This window comes from Podarcis gaigeae, assembly GCF_964106915.1.
Source record: "Podarcis gaigeae genome assembly, chromosome: 10".
NCBI classification, from domain to species: domain Eukaryota; kingdom Metazoa; phylum Chordata; class Lepidosauria; order Squamata; family Lacertidae; genus Podarcis; species Podarcis gaigeae.
Window position 1 is genome coordinate 22,416,646 of NC_139686.1, and position 19,488 is coordinate 22,436,133.

Consider the following 19,488-nt stretch of genomic DNA (forward strand, 5'->3'; position numbering starts at 1 on the left):
GCTAGGGACGCGGGTGGCGCTGTGGTTTAAACCACAGAGCCTAGGACTTGCCGATCAGAAGGTCAGCGGTTTGAATCACCACAACGGGGTGAGCTCCTGTTGTTCAGTCCCATCTCCTGCCAACCTAGGAGTTTGAAAGCACGTCAAAGTGCAAGTAGATAAATAGGTACTGCGCTGGCGGGAAGGTAAACGGCGTTTCCGTGCGCTGCTCTGGTTTGCCAGAAGTGGCTTAGTCATGCTGGCCACATGACCTGGAAGCTGTACGCCGGCTCCCTTGGCCAGTAAAGTGAGATGAGCGCCGCAACCTCAGTTGGCCACGACTGGACCTAATGGTCAGGGGTCCCTTTACCATTACCCCTTAAGCTAGCTGCACACAGTGTACTGCTATAGCAATACCGTTTTTTTTTAACAAGCTTGTGGAAAGGTTTTGAACATGCGCTACACAAAATGGGATTCTGTTGATCTGAAGAACCCACTTAAAGTCTCAAAACACAGGCTCACATTAGTGCAGAGATAAGGGGAGGGAGATGCAGAATAAAATTGGATGATTAAGATCTTTAGATGAGTGAGGTAAAGATGCAGCTGGATTTACTGCAGCCTGGCACTCTCCAGATGTTTTGTACTTTTGCAACCCTCATCAGCTTCAGGCAGCATAGCTGTGCTGGCTTGGGCTAATGGGAGTTGTTGTCCAAAACATTTGGAGGATGCTAGGTCGACAAAGGTTGTTTTAGTGAGGAAAGGGGGTGGGGACACAAGTACGCCTCTTTCAAGGGAAAAGTAAAGGCAGAGGGAGGTGAGCAAACCTATGAAGATTTCAGGAAGTTTAAGAGTTATGCTATAAGCTCATGGCCAAACAGAGAGCAAGGAATGTGGAGGTAAAGTTCCTCTGCCAATTTTTCTACCTTCATTTCATAGGAGCAGGTTTAAAAGTCTAAATAATACAACCACAAAGGCAGAACTTTGGTGCAGGCCTTCAAAGAGGAAGTGCTCGGAGACTGTTACCACCACGCCCAAACTGGTACAGAAAGCAGAGCCATCTCCTGTGGTAGAGAGCACACTGAAGGCGCTGGAGAACTTGATGTTGGATCCGAGGATAGACTGCATTCAGCAGAACATGCTCAGTCCCAAGATGATCATTGGCGACCCTTCTGTAGAACTAAACATCCGAGAAAGCAGCAAGATTATAAGGAAGCAACTGGGAGGTGCTCCAAGCCTGCGGGCTGTTGGGAAAGCAAGTTTGAAAAGCAAGCCTTCGAGCATCAAGGACAAGATTTCGGAGTGGGAAGGCAAGAAGGAAGCTCTGTCTCCTGCGTTGGCGTGGAAGGAGGAAGAGCAAGGAGTTAAAGAGGAGCTCAGTTCATTTTTGGGCGCGGTGGAGAAGATGACCAGGGAAAATGCAGCGGTGAGAGACATGGATGCCAAGAGGCTTGTAAACTGGCAGCTGGAATGCAAAGGCGCGAGCAAAGAGAACGAGAGGAGAATCGGGGTTCTGAAATGTGTTGGGGACAGGAAAGCAGACATGAAGCTCAAGGAAGAAGAACCTGCTTCCAACACTGGCAGGAGCACCGAGTTGAAGGAAGGGAAGAAAGAGGTCCAGAAGGAGAACGTGTCTGTCCTGAGTCAGGTCAAGAAGCTGGAGCAGGCCTTGAAGGGAGGAGCATCGGCAGAGCTGCAGCCCCAGTTGCCAGGTACTTACTATTCCCCGCACTGCCTGCAAGAGAAGGCGGACGAGGGGCAGAGTCCCTCTGAAGGCCAGGAAAGCCGGACAGAGCTCGGGAAACGGCTTCTCAGCTGGGACTCCGAAGCTGGTGAGCCTATCTTTGGGACTCTGGAAGAGGTGAAAGCATCCCGTGCAAAATGCAAGCCCGGGAATGAGGAAAATGTCTACACAGAGCCAGGATTGCTTGATAAGAAGCCTTTTATCAATCCGCTGCCCAAGCCTCGGCGGACTTTCAAGCACGAGGGCGAAGAGGGGTGGATTCCGCCAGTTAGGAATAAGCGGAATTTGCCCCCTCTGCCTTCTATTCCACCTCCTCCCCTCCCTTCTTCACCCCCTCCTTCGGCCGTCAGCAGAAGACTGAGGAATGGGAAGCATAAGGCGAACACGGATCACAGGTATCATTCCTACTTTTTGTTTTAAACTGCTGAATATGGAATTCTTCATATAACTCCTACATCCAATATGTGTTGATTCCTTTCAAACTGTTGGCCAGGTATGTGTGGACCATGTTTTCCTCATTTGATAACGGCCAGCATTTTGATGTGGCTCGATGCAGCCAAAAAGCTTGGGGTTCAGTTCTGATCAGAATTGGCTTGCTATGTGCCAAGACTGATTTTCTGCTAGACTTCACTGTGTGCTGGAAAACATACATGGGGGAGGGAAATAGAGCATAAATTGGAGAAGCAGTTTATATGGTGAATTGCTAGTTTGCTTTGAGGGAGAGTTTGGCAAGGGACTGAGTGGCACACACTCTGCTTTTGTTTGTAAACTGATGGAAAGAGAGGACTCAGTGCATTTTCCCCTCTTTGAAGTTTCATGCATATGAACTTCTCAAGCAGCGGTGGTTGATCTGTGACCCTCCAGATGTTGTTGGACTCCCAGCTTCCACCAGCCCCAATAGTCAGCAACAATAGGAGTTTCATTCCAACAAGACCTAGAGGGCAACAGGGTTAGTCCAATGCCTCCAAACCCAAGGTGACTATCTAGCCCGGCATTGTATATCTTGACTGGCAGAGGCTGCCTGAGGATTTAGGCTAGGTGTGGGAAACCTTTGCTCATCTAGAGGTTGCTGAGCTGCAGCTCACACACTTGCTGGGGCTGATGGGAGTTGTAGTTCAGCAACTTCTAGGACCAAAAGAATCCTACACCTTTCTTAGCAGAACTGTGCAGAGGCCTCTCTCTGCCTATCTGAGATCCAGCCTATATGTGAACTTAACCCCCTTAAGTGCTGCAGATGTGTTGCATAACCCTTCCTTTTCTAGCTGCTCCCTCCTTGCTCCCACCACCAAAACCCCAGATCTCAGTGTAACTTGCAGACACAGATCCTGCTGAAACCAGTTCATTGGGGGAGAGGGTGATTTCCAGTGTGGGACGGGGGAGGGAAGCAGTTGGCAAGGGAAGGGCTATTTATAGTGGGTAACTCAGTCAGTAGAGCCTGAGACTTAATCTCAGGGCCCTGGATTTGAGCCCCACATTGGGCATTGCAAGGGGTTGAACTAGATGATCCTTGAGGTCCTTTCAAATTCTGTGATTATATTCTATTACCTATTATGTGCAACAAAAGGGCTATAGTTAACATGATGGTTGATGTTGGAATCTGTAATTTTGCCTTCAGCCCAGAAGGGTTAAGGGCCTCTAAATTAGGCCACTCCCAGAAGTAAGGAACCATTTAACTCCATGGCTCTCCAACAGTTAAGCAGGTTTTTGTAAAGAGATGCAAGCTCCTCCCTGACCTTTCCTGATCCAGTATTGGCCTGCATCACAGCTAAAGCACGGAGCAGACTCAAGTGCATCAAATTGACCTATGTTCGTTTTATGTTAGCTTGCCCATCAACATACATGGCACTTCACTAAAGTACCAAGAGGATGGGTCCCTTCCCTGAGGAGTTAGCAGTCTAAATGTTGACACCTAGGAGGCAACAGAGAGGGAAGAAATGGAGGCAGAGTAAATAGACAAACCAAGTGGATGTATTTCAGTGAGTATGCAGACTAATGTATCAAAGGCTTCAAGGCACATTTAGATTTGGGGAAGTGACTTGAAGGAATGGAAAGAGGTGGCATCATGCAGGGGTTCTGAGAGGCAGTTCCAAGTGCATAGAAGAGCAAGGGAGAAGGGGCAGAATCTTTTGGGTGAACAAGAGATCTTTGAGTGGTGGATCTCAAGAAGGAAAGATGTGCCAGGATATAAGAATGGAGAGATGTGGGGATCATGGGTGGCTCATAATTATCAACCCACCCTTCATCCTAGGGCAGGTTACAACAGTTAAAACACAATGTTGAAAACAGTTTAGAACAATTTAAGATCACAGAAATGAGATCTACAGTATCTGGGGGTGGGGGGAGAGACCTTTACAGTCGTGGTTTAACATGAGACAAATGTGTGAAGATGCAGTTCCTACCCTGCTGACTAAACCTGTAAATAGTATTACATATGTCAACTTATTAAAAGCTGTGCTTCTCTCTCTACCCCACAAATGCCACAGGAAGTCCTATGAGTTTGAAGATTTGTTGCAGTCCTCTTCCGAGAATGGCCGGGTAGATTGGTATGCCCAGACCAAGCTGGCCCTAACGCGCACTTTATCAGAGGAAAATGTCTATGAAGATATTTTAGGTAGGCATTTGGGTAGCAGAGGCAGGTGATGGGCAGCCTGATATTTAAGACCTAAGTAGTTAAATCTCAGGGACGCGCGTGGCGCTGTGGGTAAAACCACAGTGCCTATTACTTGCCGATCGTATGGTCAGCGGTTCGAATCCCTGCGGCGGGGTGAGCTCCTGTCTTTCGGTCCCAGCTCCTGCCCACCTAGCAGTTCGAAAGCACCCCTAAGTGCAAGTAGATAAATAGGTACCGCTTTATAGCGGGAAGGTAAACGGCGTTTCCGTGTGCTGCGCTGGTGCAGGCTCGCCAGAACAGCTTCATCACGCTGGCCACGTGACCCAGACGTGTCCATGGACAGCGCTAGCTCCCGGCCTCTTAAGTGAGATGAGCGCACAACCCTAGAGTCGGACATGACTGGCCCGTACGGGCAGGGGTACCTTTACCTTTTAGTTAAATCTCAGTTCATTTGATCTCCTAACTTTATGTTAAAGTCTATTTTAAAGCAGCCAGAATTTAGGGCAGTGTTCTGTTTGAAGTAGTTGTTGTGTGTGTTATGAGGGGGGGTGTTGAGGTGCGGGGGGACGAGGGTTCCTGTTGATGCTTGGAATTGCCTTGCCAGCAGAAATCATGTACATTACAAGATTACAACACGGGCACTATATTTTGACTAGTAATAGAAAAGTAGTAAGAGCTGAAGAATATATACTGACAATTATAACATTGCATGTACATAGCATATCTCAAAGGGTACATGCGCACGCACACACAAACACACGGCATAGATCAAGTTGGATGTTTATGTTAATCCCCAGCTAAAAGATGATCTAAAAGTGATTCACTTGATCTGAGGCTGTTGGGGAATAGTTAATGGGGTTTGAGTGACTTGTTAATGTTTGTCTTGCATTTGAAGTACAGGTCACAATCCAAGGCAGAGGAGTGGAGATTAATAGACTTAAGCACACTTGACTCTGTGTGTTGGATTGTGGCCATAGTATATTGAAGCACTGGACTTCAGTGCTTCCAGGTTGTTTGTACAGTTGCTCAACATACATAAATTCAGCAGGTGAAGATTTTCCATGCATAGAGTTTAAGCAATGGCGGGGGAGAAGCTTCACATACTTTGCAACATGCTAAACTGTCCAACGATAAATCTTCCGGTTGCCTGTAGTGGGCGGGAAAAGACTAGCTGGACCTCGACCTTAAAAACACTGATCTGGTAAAGGCAGCACCCAAGTTCTCCTTGAGCTGCTGAAAGGCTCACAGTGTTGTGTGCTGATTATCTGCTGCCTCTGACTTCCTATTCCAGATCCACCAGCAAAAGAGAACCCCTATGAAGATATTGAGACAAATAGCCGCTGCTTGGGGAAGAAATGTGTCCTGAACTTCCAAGCGTCTCCTTCATCTTCCGTCCCTGGCACACCCACAAAGGTATCCTGGTCTAACCAGTGTAACTTGAAAACCCAGTGCCCCAAAGTTATATGTTTTGGCTGGCATTGTGAAGGCAGAGTGGTGAGAAAATGGATGCCCTGCAGGGAACAAGATTACTGATTCGCCCTCTGATGTGGTTTCCTGTCTTGGATTAACTCCCTGGTGTAGTTTACTTCATGCCCAACGAGTTCTGTGATGTTAAGAAAGAGAGAATTCTATGTCTCTTGAATCCTGATGGGTTCTGGGATGGTGCATTCTGGATTCCCTCTCACTGTGGGCTTTAATTGGCAGCCCTTAGCAGCCCACAGCCAAAGGCATGCAAGAACACTACAAGATCATATAAGAGACTGTGTCAATGTGGTGGGAAGGAATGGTGCTAGGAAAATGGGACACAACCCCGCCTCCTTTTTTTTAAACCTGTTGGCATTTTTCTTTGGCTACAAGCTGCCTAGCATCGGGATCTCTAGGCTTGTAAGCACTTTGTTACAAAGCTGTGGGTTGTTTGCTCCTTTTTTGTCCCTTTTGGTGGGTATCATCCTGTTTCTGCATTCTACTGCTGTCTCAATTCTTACTCCTCTGACGCTGCCATCTTTAATTTTTCTACCCTGCTTCACCAACAGCCTGGGGCTGTTATTGGTGGTGCTTGTTTTCTTTCTCTTTTTTAACTATTGGCAAAATATTGTTGTTGTTTAGTCGTGTCCGACTCTTCGTGACCCCATGGACCAGAGCACGCCAGGTGCTCCTGTCTTCCACTGCCTCCCGCAGTTTGGTCAAACTCATGCTGGTAGCTTCAAGAACACTGTCCAAGCATCTCGTCCTCTGCTGTCCCCTTCTCCTTGTGCCCTCCATCTTTCCCAACATCAGGGTCTTTTCCAGGGAGTCTTCTCTTCTCATGAGGTGGCCAAAGTATTGGAGCCTCAGCTTCAGGATCTGTCCTTCCAGTGAGCACTCAGGGCTGATTTCCTTAAGAATGGATAGGTTTGATCTTCTTGCAATCCATGGGACTCTCAAGAGTTTCCTCCAACACCATAATTCAAAAGCATCAATTCTTCAGTGATCAACCTTCTTTATGGTCCAGCTCTCACTTCCATACATCACTACTGGGAAAACTATTGGCAAAATAATGGGCATAAAAGAGAAGTGTGCAGAAGGTGAATTGGGTTCTACTGGTAGATACCAGGGTGTGACTTACAGCAGATAAACAAGAATTTCTGCAACCTCATTGATTAACCATAGCAATGACACAAATTACCCCTTCCTTTATCATGCTGAAATACCAAAAGGGAGGGTCATCATTTTTGTGTGGAAGGACTGGGAGCAAAGGTCACTTCTGGGACTCAGGGCAAATTCCCAAGCTCATAATTTTAAAATGTTATGCACATATCTGTTGCTCCTGGCTCTGGCTCTGGCTGCTGGATCTCCGGCTTCTTATAAAAAAAAAAAGCAAAAGTAGATTTCACAAAGCTGAAGCCTGGCCGCCCTTGCCATAAAGTAGTAAAGTGAATGAGCGACAATAGAGCAAAAATGTGGGAAACCTTCCATTGGTACAGACAGCATAAGAGCACTTGGGAGCTGCCCTTGAACTGTTGAGTATGTAGAGAGTCATGTTCTGCTGCAGCTGTGCTATTGCACTGACTTTTCTGGGAGTCCAGGAAATATGGGCACACAGGACACACCTGGGTGGAGTGTCTTGAGCACATCACAATAAGTTGTTGTCATCTAGGGAGCAAACTCTGTGTTGGGGCATGTCCTAATTCCTACCTGTTTTGTGGGTGATATATAGGAGTAGGGAAATGCAGGGAAATGCAGACCTTCCTAGTTGCATGAGGAGAGGCATTCTGTTTCTCTTTGGGAATGAGCTGGCAATCACAGTCTCTGGTTTTGTTAAGTCTGGAGAAGAGACTCTGTTGAAATCACTGCCAATTGCAGGCTTGGGGTGGGGGATGAGCTGCTGAGGAAACTGACCATGGCACCTAGCTCAGTGTCATTAAATCAGGGAGCTCCAGACCCCAGGCACATGGATCAGATTTAGAAACTGGACCCTGGATGAGTCAGAATAGAGAGGTGCGGGTTGCCGGATGCCTTGCAACATGGTTTGATGTTGCTAAAGTGTGCTAGGTGCTGCACAGAGTGCAGCGGACACGCATAGTCTTTTCCAAAGTGTTTCGACTGAAGGGGTGGGAGGTGGGAATCCTCTTGCACTGAAGATGAGGCTGAAGGCACAACCAGCAGGGAGAAGTGCTGAGAAGTTGAGAGCCCATCTCTGTGGCGAGCTTGTAAAAAGAGGTATTGCAATACTGGTGCTATTAATTGTTACATATATGGATATGCGGTACAAAATGTTTTCAGATGTTTTCAATGTCACCCGTTGGATTGCAAAACAATCTTGTTATTGCAAAAAGGTACTGCTATTTCCCCAAAATGTTGAAAAAGTAGTCTTAGTTTGTTTGCATTAACAAAGAAACCAAGCTAAGTACCCATTGCATTCATTGAGGGTTTTTTTCCAGTTTGGCTGTCAGCTTATAATAATTCTTTCCCGCTGCTGTTCCCCAGATTAAGATGAGGCTGGCTGTTCCCTCGGGGTTTGGGGTTTTGAGAATGGAAAGGAATCATTTCTGGAGCAGTTACCAGTACACAGAGAGCTTATTTGTGCTCACACCGACCTTTCAACAGTTCCAAAGGCCACTGAGTAAGTTTCATGGCTAAGTCAGGATTCGCATTTGGGTTTCCCATGTCGAAACCCAGGACTTGAACATCAGAAGACCCACGAACAGGTGCCAGACCACTCTATTATTACTGGGTAGAATCAATTGCTAAATGACAGGGTTAGGGAATGTAGCAATCCCTAAATATGCAACTTCAGGGCTGCTTAAACTTTTCTCTGAAGCAATTGTTAAACGGCCACAGCCTGACAGACTACTGGCCCGTGTTACTTTTGGTCCGATGTGGTACAGTAGCTCTTTCATTCTCCCATACAAATGACTTTGGTTGCTTGGTTTTGCTGGCTTTTTTGTTGCTGCTGCTACAAGGCTTGCCAGCCTGCATTGCACAAGCAAAAAGAGTTATTTCTCTTATGAGGACGAGGCTCCGCTGTGAGTTTGTCACGATGCGGAATCAGAGCCTCTCCTATTATCTTGCTGGGCCTTCCTGTGAAAATCAAAGTAACTGCTGAAATTTATTAGGCCAGAGATAATCTGCCAAGGAGTATTGTAACTAACGTTTCTGTTTTGCCCGCTTGTGGTGGGAGTTACTTTTGCCGTGGATAAATGCTGCATCTCCAATTAAATGCTGCCGCCTTTTTTTCCTATTCCTGTCTGGCCTCTGCAGCTGCTCTCCAAGCCCATCTTCTTTCGGCAGAATTCAGAACGGCGGAGTTTCAAGCTATTAGACATACGGAAATCAAACCGAGACGGGACATGTTCTCCTTCTAGAATCAGTCCCCCTTCCACCCCTAGTAGCCCTGACGATACTTTCTTCTCCTTGGGTGATACACAAAATGGCAAGAGGAGGAGAAAAATTCCTAAGGTAACCCACACAGATATTCTCTCTCTCTCTCTCTCTCGATTGTTGTTTTTTTAGGGGAGGGGCAGGCAGATAGTGATAGTGAAGACTGAGAATAAGCATATGGATATGATGTCATCAATCTTAACAGGATATGCTGAAGGGCTTGGAATTTTAATTTCTGTTCACTCTGTAGAGGCCCAGCCAAAAACTTTATGGATCATTGTGAGATGAAGTTGTAAATTTAAGTTGTCTGCTATTGAAATAACCACCTATTGTGGGTGTAAAATGGATCGCATGTTCCCCCTCCCCGCTTTGGGTTGAGCCAGTCTTGTGAAAGGATGTATGGCTGATGTGCCTAAGCCAGAAGGTGGAGAACTGGTGGCTCTCCAGATGTTGGGGGGCTCCAATTCATATCAACTCCAGACAGCAAGGCCAATGGTCAGGGATGTTGGGAATTGTTCTCGGGCAACATCTGGAGAGCCACAAGTTCCCCATACCAGACCTAAGATAAGAATCAAAGTTTGTGATGTGTAACGAAGGCCCTTGTCAGGGAACTGGCATCGGCTCAGGGGCAAGAGGGGGGAAGGCGGATGGATTACAGAGAGCCCCCAAAGATCATGGGAAGCAGCACTTCCTCAGCGGAGGAAGGAAGCCACGCCTCTAGTGGGGAGGAGATGCAGGGCTTGGAGGAGGTGAGCCGGTGCCAGGACACCTTGCCGGGGCAAAGCGGGGAGGAGAGAGGTCCCCCATTATCCACGCCTTCTTTGCGCAGTAGGCTTCCGCGCAGAGAGGGGAGGCGTAGGCTGGGGGTCAAGAAACTACTCTGCTGGGGAAGGTTTAAGGACCACCCACTCTCAGATTTTGCCAGCGAGTGAGCAAGACATGGAATAGAGGCGCTCTGCCTTTGTAAAGGTTTTAGCACCAATACTAAAGCTTTTGAAAAGACCAGTAAGGCATCTTCCCTGATCGCTCTCGAGCAACCACCCGATAGCCATAACAGCCCTTGATCCATTACTTTAAGTCTAAATTGGAAGAAAAATACCTCCAAAGTAATAGCACATTCCAAATTAGTTTTACAGGTTAAATGTACATTAAATAGTATGTGCAGGAAGGTAAAATATACATGTTAAATGCACCTGGTAAGCCTACCTCCACCAAACCGGAGAGAGTCACTTTCACATCCCAAATTTACAGATTAAAGGTATTTTACAAATTAGCTGTGTGGATTAAATGTTTTTCTAAGATTTGCTTAACTTGCACACTACTTAAAAAAAATAAAAATACAGAATTGTGGAAAATTCTCACCAAGAGAAAGAATACTTGGAGCAGAAGGCTAGAAAGGGCCAAAGGAAAATAACCGTGAGGAAAGAAGCAGGAAGGATTTTCAGTTACCTTGACTTGTGGATGGAGAAAACGCTGACTTTTCCTCTCTATGTTAAGCAGCTGGTGTTAAAAATCAATGCCATCTATGAAGCGCGCAGAGGGAAGAAGCGAGTCAAGAGGTTGTCACAGTCCACAGAGAGCAGCTCAGGAAGAGGTAAAGAGGAAGTTTGTAGGGAGGGGACAGAGAAGTTTTGGGGTGTTTGCTTGAACTGTGTTTGGGGGTTCATTGTGGTTTTGTTCTTGTTTCTCACCCCCACCCCACCCCACTGCCAGCACGCTTTCTAATATTAAATATCTGAAAGGGCTGGACAAATCTGTCTTATTTCTCAAGGTGCATTCATGCACTGAGCCCGCCAGCTCTGTATCTGTGGGCGGGGGCAGCCTGCACATAAGTGCCCATGCGCATTGGGGATAAACAAAGGTCGTGAGTGCTAAAGGCATTGGCGTGTGTTCAAGTGAAGCTCCCTGTGGATCTTCTCCATTCATCACTGGGATGGTCGGGAACTAATAAGGGGTGTGATGCATGTGAGGGTGTTGGGATCAGGGCTTGTGGGAGTGTCTCAGCCCCCCCCCCCCCAATCCACACTTTGAGTGGATGCCCATTCTGGCAAACACTCAAACACACATTCAGTTTCTCAGTTTTCTAATCGTAACTTCAGGTCTGCAGTTTTCTGCATCAGTTCTTTATTTGTTTGTTTTAAGAAAGTCCTTCTCAATAAACACATTTTTGTGTTCAATTACTGCCTAGCATACACCCTTTTTTGCAAGCCATTTCTCCCAATGTGCTTTTCTGTATGTTGTTTTCACTTCTATGTGCATCTTTATGCACACTTTAATATTACACAGTTTTGTACACATTGTTTGGTTGGAGGGAGGGCTGCACCACAAAATTCAGGGAAATGAGCCTCTTGAAGGGCATTTGCATTTTGATTTAGGAGGCAGTTACTATTTTTGTTCGTAAAGTGTAGAAGATCTTTATTCTCTTCCTCTCTATTTTCTGCTAGTTACAGATGAGAATAGCGAATCGGACAGCGACACTGAAGAGAAGCTTAAAGGTAAGAAAACAGGAGTGTGAGAAAAAGAGAGAGATTTTTGCAATGGAACTTATGGGTTTGAGGAATGATTTACACCCAAGACTCTTTCTTTCCCAAAGGCACCAAGATTTCTTTTTGTGCTTGCATAGACATTCAGATACTGTAAAAATGAAAATGCAATTTACCTAGTTTCTGAGAGCTACACAGCCGATGCTGCTCTCCAGAATCACAGTTTGCAGAGAAGCTCATTATCTTTGCAACTCATGTTTGATGTATCACAGTATTTTAATATTCTTTTGGAAGCCGCCCAGAGTGGCTGGGGGGCGGGCCCAGCCAGATGGGTGGGTTATAAATTATTATTATTATTATTATTATTATTATTATTATTATTATTATTATTATGTGTAGTGCATCCCTGTGCAGGTCTACTGAGAAATAAGTCTTAGAATGTTCCCTGGGTTCTACTCCCTCCTGAGTGCATGCATTCAGGTTTACAAGCTTGATAAGGTGGAAATAAGGTTCTACCTTAATATTTTGGATTTCGACTTAATTTTCTTTTCTGTGTGCACGCACACATGTAATGAAGTGTGGGAGGGGCCTGCCAAAGGATCAGAGCGTGGGGAAATCACATTTGGGTGGGGGTGTTTAATATGCCTGTTTTATTTAATAATTTGTAGACTTAATCGGTTGGGTCAGGCTAAGTGACTTGCATGTAGGGCCCACTGAAATCAATGTGAAAAGTAAGTTGTAATTAAGGCCCATTGATTGCAATATTAACAACTAACTGCAATGAACATAGTTTGGGTCCAACCAATTTTTAAAAATTAATGGTAGCATTAAACCAACCCAGAAAATATTTCTAGCCTTTTATATTTTTCTTTTCAGAAAATGATCTTGAATTATGCAGTTAAATATATACATGCTCAACTCCTGACATGCTTTGACTCCTCCATATAATATCGCTTTACAGTTTCTGTGGCATAGTTTGGACATTTTTCTGTCCTCATCATGGCATGAAGTAATACCAAACCCTTTGGATCATGGAGAATACATTGAGAAAAGGGGTGGAGGGACTGCAAAGCATTATGGGAATACTAAGTATGCAAAACAGTGACACAGACCTGACTTCCTTTGCCTGTCTTTGCATAGCTCACAGCCAGCGCCTGGTCCATGTGAAGTCTCGCCTGAAACAAGCCCCCAGATACCAAACCTTGGAGCGGGATCTCATCGAGTACCAAGAAAGGCAACTCTTTGAGTACTTTGTAGTGGTCTCGTTGCACAAGAAGCAGGCTTGTGCCCCGTATATCCCTGAAGTCACCCAGCAGTTTCCATTAAAGGTGGGCCATGTGAGTGAAGGTGCTATTGCAGACTTTGGCCACCTCAAGTTGGTAGCTGGACAGAGACACCACAAGGATTTTCTTTTTCCTGGGGTGAGAAGTACTTGCTTCAGAGATATGGTTGGAAATATCCAAAGAGGGGATGATCCAATAGAGTCACACATACTTCGCATGTAAGGGGTCCTTGCAGTGCCAGATTATAAGTTAAACAAGCTATACAGTAGCTTAGGGCCCCACTCTCTTGGGGCCCCCCAAAAAATTAAAGGAAAAAAACTGGATGTACATTTCCAAAATTAAAGATAAGTTCAACAATTACTTTGATAAAATACATATTTTGTTATGTGCAAATGGCTTTAGATACCTATTAAGTCCATAAATTACCATATAACATATATTCAACACAACAAACAGTGGCAATTTGTTGTTGACAAAGGACAGCTGGACATATAAAGGGCCCCATTGCCTTCAGTACTTAGGACCCCATCAAACCTAAATCCAGCCCTGGGTCCTTGTTTCAGTTCTTTGTCTCCAGTTAAAGAGAACAAGGTAACAGGTGATGGGAAAGTCCTCTGACTGAGGCCTTTAGAAAGCTGGTACTTCTTAGAGAAAACAGCACTGGACACAGAGGATCAACAGGGATCAACAGTCTTTACCTGGTGCAAGGCAGATCCCTCTGTTCTTAGATCACCAAGCACCCTAACTGTGAAGGTATGGCTTTTAAAATGTTAGCATTACCTCTGATGGTGTGGTAGGGATGGCACCAAGGAACTTGGTGCATTTTGAAGCTGACTGCATGGAAGACTCCATAAGCTTTGGTTGGCAGCTGGAGGGGAAAATACACAAAGGTCAGGTACACTAGACAAGCAACTGTCCAGGCAGAAGCTCAGTCTCTGCCATCACCTCTTTGTTTCATCTCAGAGCTGGGTAGAGAGGACAGTTGTTCAAACTGTTTCACTCTCTTCTTCACTAATCTGAAACTAATCTCTCTTCTTTTTCCACTAGCTTGAACGTTCCTTCAAATTCATGAGGGAAGCAGAGGACCAGCTAAAAGCCATCCCTCAGTTTTGCTTCCCTGACGCTAAAGACTGGACACCCGTCTGCCAGTTTAGCAGGCAAGTTGCATCATAGGTTTTTCTTTCTTCTGCTCTCTCTCTCTCTCTCACACACCCACCAATAGCACCTTCCCGTCATCCAAAATAGTGCTGCCCAGTGGGGAACAGTGAGGCTCAACCAGAAGAAACCAGCTGGAGAAGCAAGCTCACTTTATGTAAGGCCAACGAGAGAAAGCCAAAACAATTGTCTTGTCCCAGATTCAGGTTAGAAGACCACCTAATCTAGCACAAGAAAGTGGCCAACCTTTAGGAAGGTTGCAGGTGGGCATGGTAGAAATGGCCAACCTGGAACCTTTATCCCCTGAGTTGTGTAGTGGTTAGAGCAGGGATGGGGAACCTGTGGCCCTCTAGATGTTGCCACCAGACTACAACTCCCACCATCTCTTGCTATTGGCCATGCTGGCTGGGGTTGATGGGCAATGGAGACCAATAACCTCTGGATAGCCATCCTTTCCCCATTGCAGGGTGACAGTTTCAGGCTTGGAGATCCAGACTAAAATCCCCCACTCATCCCTGATGATTGCTGGGTGTCTATGAGCCAGTCTCGATCTTTCAGCCTCACCTACTTCATAGGGTTGTTGTGAAGATAAGCTGGGTCCTGTTTATGTTGCCCTAACCGACTTGTAAGAAAGACAAGATACCCAAGTACACTCCTTCTACCGACCTAGCATTCAAACATAGAGCTCCCTTCTAGCAATCTGAAGGGCAGTTTCAGAAATTCCCATAACTCTCATCAGCCCCAGCAAGCAGGGCTAAGGACGATGGGAGTTGTAGTTTGGTAACATCTGGAGGGCCAAAGGTTTCCCAACTCTCCTACTAAAGTACAGTGGTACCTCGGGTTAAGTACTTAATTCGTTCCGGAGGTCTGTACTTAACCTGAAATTGTTCTTAACTGGAAGCCCCACTTTAGCTAATGGGGCCTCCCGCTGCTGCCGCGCCGCTGGAGCACGATTTCTGTTCTCAACCTGAAGCAAAGTTCTTAACCTGAAGCACTATTTCTGGGTTAGCGGAATCTGTAACTTGAAGCGTATGTAACCTGAAGCGTATGTAACCTGAGGTACCACTGTATGTGTAAAAGAAAGCCTTGTCAAGGCAGAAGTCATTTTTATCTTCTATTTATCTCTCTCCTTTCAGTGAGACTTTCTCATTTGTCTTGACTAGTGAAGATGGCAGTCGAAGGTTTGGATACTGCAGAAGGCTACTGGTAACTATCTTTAAGAATAATAAAAAGAAAACCCTTCTAAAAACAGCATGGTATCAAAAAAGGTAGCAACCCTTCTGTGCTGTCAACACTCACCTCTTTTCCAAAGTGAAAAAGGTAACTGAACAAATCTGCTCGCAGAATGGCTGTGTTTAGATGTAAAAATAGGCCAAAGTTTATTTTGATGGGGACAAGCCCCACCATCCCTCAGGCTCTGAGCCCCTTGGGCGTGCCGATTAGAAGGGTGGAGGTTTGAATCTCTGCGATGGGCTGAGCTCCTGTTGCTCTGTCCTAGCCTCTGTCAACCTAGCAGTTTGAAAACACACCAGTGCAAGTAGATAAATAGATTCTGCTGCAGCGGGAAGGTAAACGGTGTTTCCGTGCACTCTGGCTTTTGTCATGGTGTTAAGTTGCACCAGAAGCCGTTTAGTCATGCTGGCCACAGGACCTGGAAATCTGTCTGTGGACAAACACCAGCTCCTTTGGCCTGAAGCGAGATGAGTGCCACACCCCACAGTCGCCTTTGACTGGACTTAATCATCTAGGGGTCCTTTACCTTTTTACTTTATTCCCCCCGCCCTCTCCTTTTCTGGTGCAGCAAGGAGGAGTTGGGAAGCTCTTGTTTCTACTTTTGGTTAGCCACAGCTCATTGTAGCATCCAAACCCAAACAAACTTGGCAGTGCTTACTTTGAAACAAGCCAATGTTACTTCACTGACTGCATTTTCAAGGACTCTCAAAAGAAATCCTTCTGGATCACACAGAAGTTTACACCCAGTAACATCCTTCATTAAAATTACCATAGTTTTAAAAAAAACAATAACTTTTTATAAGTTTACACTACCATCAAATGTACCTGGAATCTGCCTCCTTTTTAATCTAAAATGAAATTGATCTATCTATTTTAGGGTGTAATCCTTTTTGAGAAAACAGAAACCATTTTTCCAGATTTATCAGTGGTGCATGGAATATGTTTTTTCTTTCTTTCTTGGAATCAGCTTCCAAGGTTCAATCCTCACCTCAACCTCTGTCCAATGGCCTCAATGGAGCAGCAGGGCAACACTTGCACCCATGCCCCTGCCATGCACTTAGCCAATTTAGAAGGCAAGAGGAGGAAGCAGATTGCTGTACCAGCCTTCAGTTGCTGCTGCTGCAGTCCAGTCTGACACAATCACATCACAGCTTCTCCCCACCCCCAGAACTGCTGTGAAACCTGATGCAAAAAGAGTTTGAATTGCACCCTAATTTTGGATTATTGGGGGCGGGGGCTGAGCAAAGCCATCAGATCCTTGAACCAATTAAACACAGGGTCCTATTCATTGTTAGTCATACTCTTGAGTACTGCCATTGGCACTAATAGACATGACTAATTTAGGTCCATTAAATTCAGTGAGTCAGCTCTTGAGAAGAACTTGGTTGGATACAACCCATTGTAATTGTTCCGTCCTAGGTTAAACTAGACACACTATGTTCCAGCCAAGTATCAAAACCACCAATTGCTCCTGCTGCTTGATACTGTGCTATAAATCTAGTGTTGGTGATGATAAGGAAATGTCCAGAACAAACTGTTCATATGTTTATCTCACACTTCTATTATTGTTATTATTATTATAGCTTTCAGTATTTCATCACAGTACCACAATTTTCTTTTGGTAACCACATATCTTTAAGATGCTATGAACTCTCAATATTGAGTATCATTTAGTTGGAGAAGTAATGAGATTTCTAGAAAACGTGAATAATGTTTTTTTAATACTTCGTACTTCAAGCTTTTGGAAGGGGAATTAGTTTGGGGGAAGCTGACTTCTGTGCTGAACACCGCCTTGTTTCTCCTTATTAACTACTGTGCATCTGTGTGGGTGTGTTTTTTTCTGTCTCTCTTGAAAGCCCAGTGGGAAAGGGAAGCGACTTCCTGAAGTTTACTGCATTGTGAGCCGTCTTGGATGTTTCAATCTCTTTTCTAAGGTAGATTGAGAAGGAGATGGATGATGTGGGCTATACATAAAGGGGGCACTGGATGAAGATGATGGTTTATGCTTGTGGGACATCATTTAGAGCAGGGTGGAGAATAGAGACTTGCCCTCACCTGTGTTCTGATTCCATGAGAACGTTTATCTAGATTATCTCTCTCGATAGCCCAGTGGTCCTGGACTTCAATTCGCAAAGAAACAAGTACAGTGGTACCTTGGTTCTCAAACTTAATCCATTCCGGAAATCCGTTCCAGAACCAAAGCGTTCCAAAACCAAGGCATTACTTTCCCATAGAAAGTAATGCAAAATGGATTAATCCGTTCCAGACTTTTATAAACAACCCCTAAAATAAATAGCAAACACAGACAGACCTCAGTGTTGCACTCGGAAAGGAAGTGTGGCACTCAAATCCGAACTGTAACACTTCAGCTTCTGAAAAAAGTTTACAAACTGGAACACTTACTTCCAGGTTTGCAGCGTTTGGGTTCCAAGTTGTTCGACAACTAAGCCATTCGAAAACCAAGGTACCACTGTACGTCTGTTAAGTCTTATGTGGATAACCTTGCTGTAGTTATTAGCAGGTATGAAGTAAGGACTTTTTCCAAAGTTCTTAAGATCCACCAGCTTTTTTGTGGTTTAATTCTTAAGTATATCTAAGAGACAGCTCTAGAAATATGTTATGAATCCTCTCCCCTCTATTCCTCTTTAAAAAAAACAAAAACAAAAAACAAAAAAGAAATCATTGGATTAGAATCTCCCAAAGTTAGATTTTTTTTAAAGAAAGAATGTCTTGTTGGATCCTAAAGAGAGAGGAAAAACTGGAAGAGAAGTGAGAACTCAGTAAGAGGAGAGGACAAACTTACGAAACAGACATGTCTTTTGTAGAAGATGTTATACATACCAGCTTTTCTGCCTTTTTAGATCTTGGATGAGGTTGAGAAAAGGCGTGGGATTTCCCCTGCTTTGGTACAGCCCCTTATGAGAAGCGTCATGGAGGCTCCTTTTCCAGCTCTGGGCCGAACCATCAGCATCAAGAACTTCCTACCTGGCTCCGGGACAGAAGTAAGCTCAAAACCAGAGTGAGACAGCAAGTAGAGTGGTAGTTCAAAGAGAAGTCAATGTTAACAGGCAAAGATGGCTCCTTAAGTACCTCGGGTGAGATTTTAGGCACCAGACTTTGGCCATCATAGGAAGCTGCCTTTATACCAGGCCAGACCATTGGTCCACCAAAGCTCAGTATGGTTTGCACTGATTGGCAGCAGACCTCCAGTGTTTCAGAGAGAGGACCTGGAGATGTTGGGGGTTGAACCTGGGACTATTTATGCACAAAACAGACTCTGCATTAGCTGCATTCTTTATCCTTTTCAGGTAATAGAGCTGCGCCGACCACTTGACTCGAGGCTTGAGCACGTTGACTTTGAGTCCCTGTTCTCCTCGCTCAGCATCCGGCACTTAAGCAGAGTCTTTGCTTCCCTGCTGCTAGAGAGGAGGGTGATATTTATAGCAGACAAACTCAGGTAACAGGCTTTTGCTGCTTTTTTTCTGTGCCTCACATTGTATAGAAAATTTACTATCTGTTCTGCTTGGGTTCCCCCTTTCTGATGCCCATTCATTCATTCTCACATCTCCGTTCTTGAACCCAGTATTCCAATGTGGCCTAGATATCAAGAGTGCCAGCTTACTCCCATAAGAGGGATAAATGAAGCTGCAAAACAATACCTCTGCAGCTCAGATTTCCGGAGTGCATATTTCCTGACTGCTCTCCACTACCAACCACTCCTTCCTTATTTCAGGCGGCCTTTCTGTACAAGCAGATATTTCCACACCACCTCCACTAAGTGTGCTCATTGCAGGAGCCCTCCAGGCTCCACCTTTTATCAGCCTTTACCCCGCGCCTTTCTTTGAGTGCCTTTGCTTGTCAGGAATGTGTCCTTGAACTGTGATGCTGCCAATCGCTTGCCTGGTGTTAATGGCTGGTTGGATGCGGAGGAATGGTGGGAGGAATCGGCTGGGGAACCACCCGGAAAAGGCGGCTCAGAGGCAGGGGAGTGGTGGTAGGACAACAGTGAGTGGTCAGAAGGAGAAGACTGGGAAAAGGAGGTGTTGGAAGCTGGAGGGGCAGTGAGCTGGGAGAGTGTGTGTCAGAAAGAAGTCCAGAATCAGAGGCTGAAGCTGAAGCAGGAGGGAGGCCAAGAAGCAGAGA

The 19,488-nt window shown here is 45.4% G+C and overlaps 1 protein-coding gene across 7 annotated transcripts in view; it reads left to right on the forward strand.

Annotated features, from left to right (window-relative positions):
* Positions 1-19,488, forward strand: part of DENND2A (DENN domain containing 2A) — a 66,120-nt gene that overhangs the window by 26,663 nt on the left and 19,969 nt on the right. Inside the window, exons 3-14 of one of the 7 annotated variants that reach the window (XM_083700054.1) lie at positions 916-2,115; positions 4,204-4,331; positions 5,623-5,744; positions 9,072-9,269; positions 10,692-10,785; positions 11,636-11,686; positions 12,815-13,002; positions 14,005-14,114; positions 15,249-15,318; positions 17,202-17,279; positions 18,207-18,347; positions 18,654-18,802. In XM_083700054.1, coding sequence (XP_083556180.1) covers positions 916-2,115; positions 4,204-4,331; positions 5,623-5,744; positions 9,072-9,269; positions 10,692-10,785; positions 11,636-11,686; positions 12,815-13,002; positions 14,005-14,114; positions 15,249-15,318; positions 17,202-17,279; positions 18,207-18,347; positions 18,654-18,802 — 2,529 coding nt within the window. Of the gene's footprint in view, positions 1-915; positions 2,116-4,203; positions 4,332-5,622; positions 5,745-9,071; positions 9,270-10,688; positions 10,786-11,635; positions 11,687-12,814; positions 13,012-14,004; positions 14,119-15,248; positions 15,319-17,201; positions 17,280-18,206; positions 18,348-18,653; positions 18,803-19,488 lie in introns of all 7 variants that reach the window. The other 6 variants (XM_083700048.1, XM_083700049.1, XM_083700051.1 and 3 more) reach the window with 6 other exon arrangements.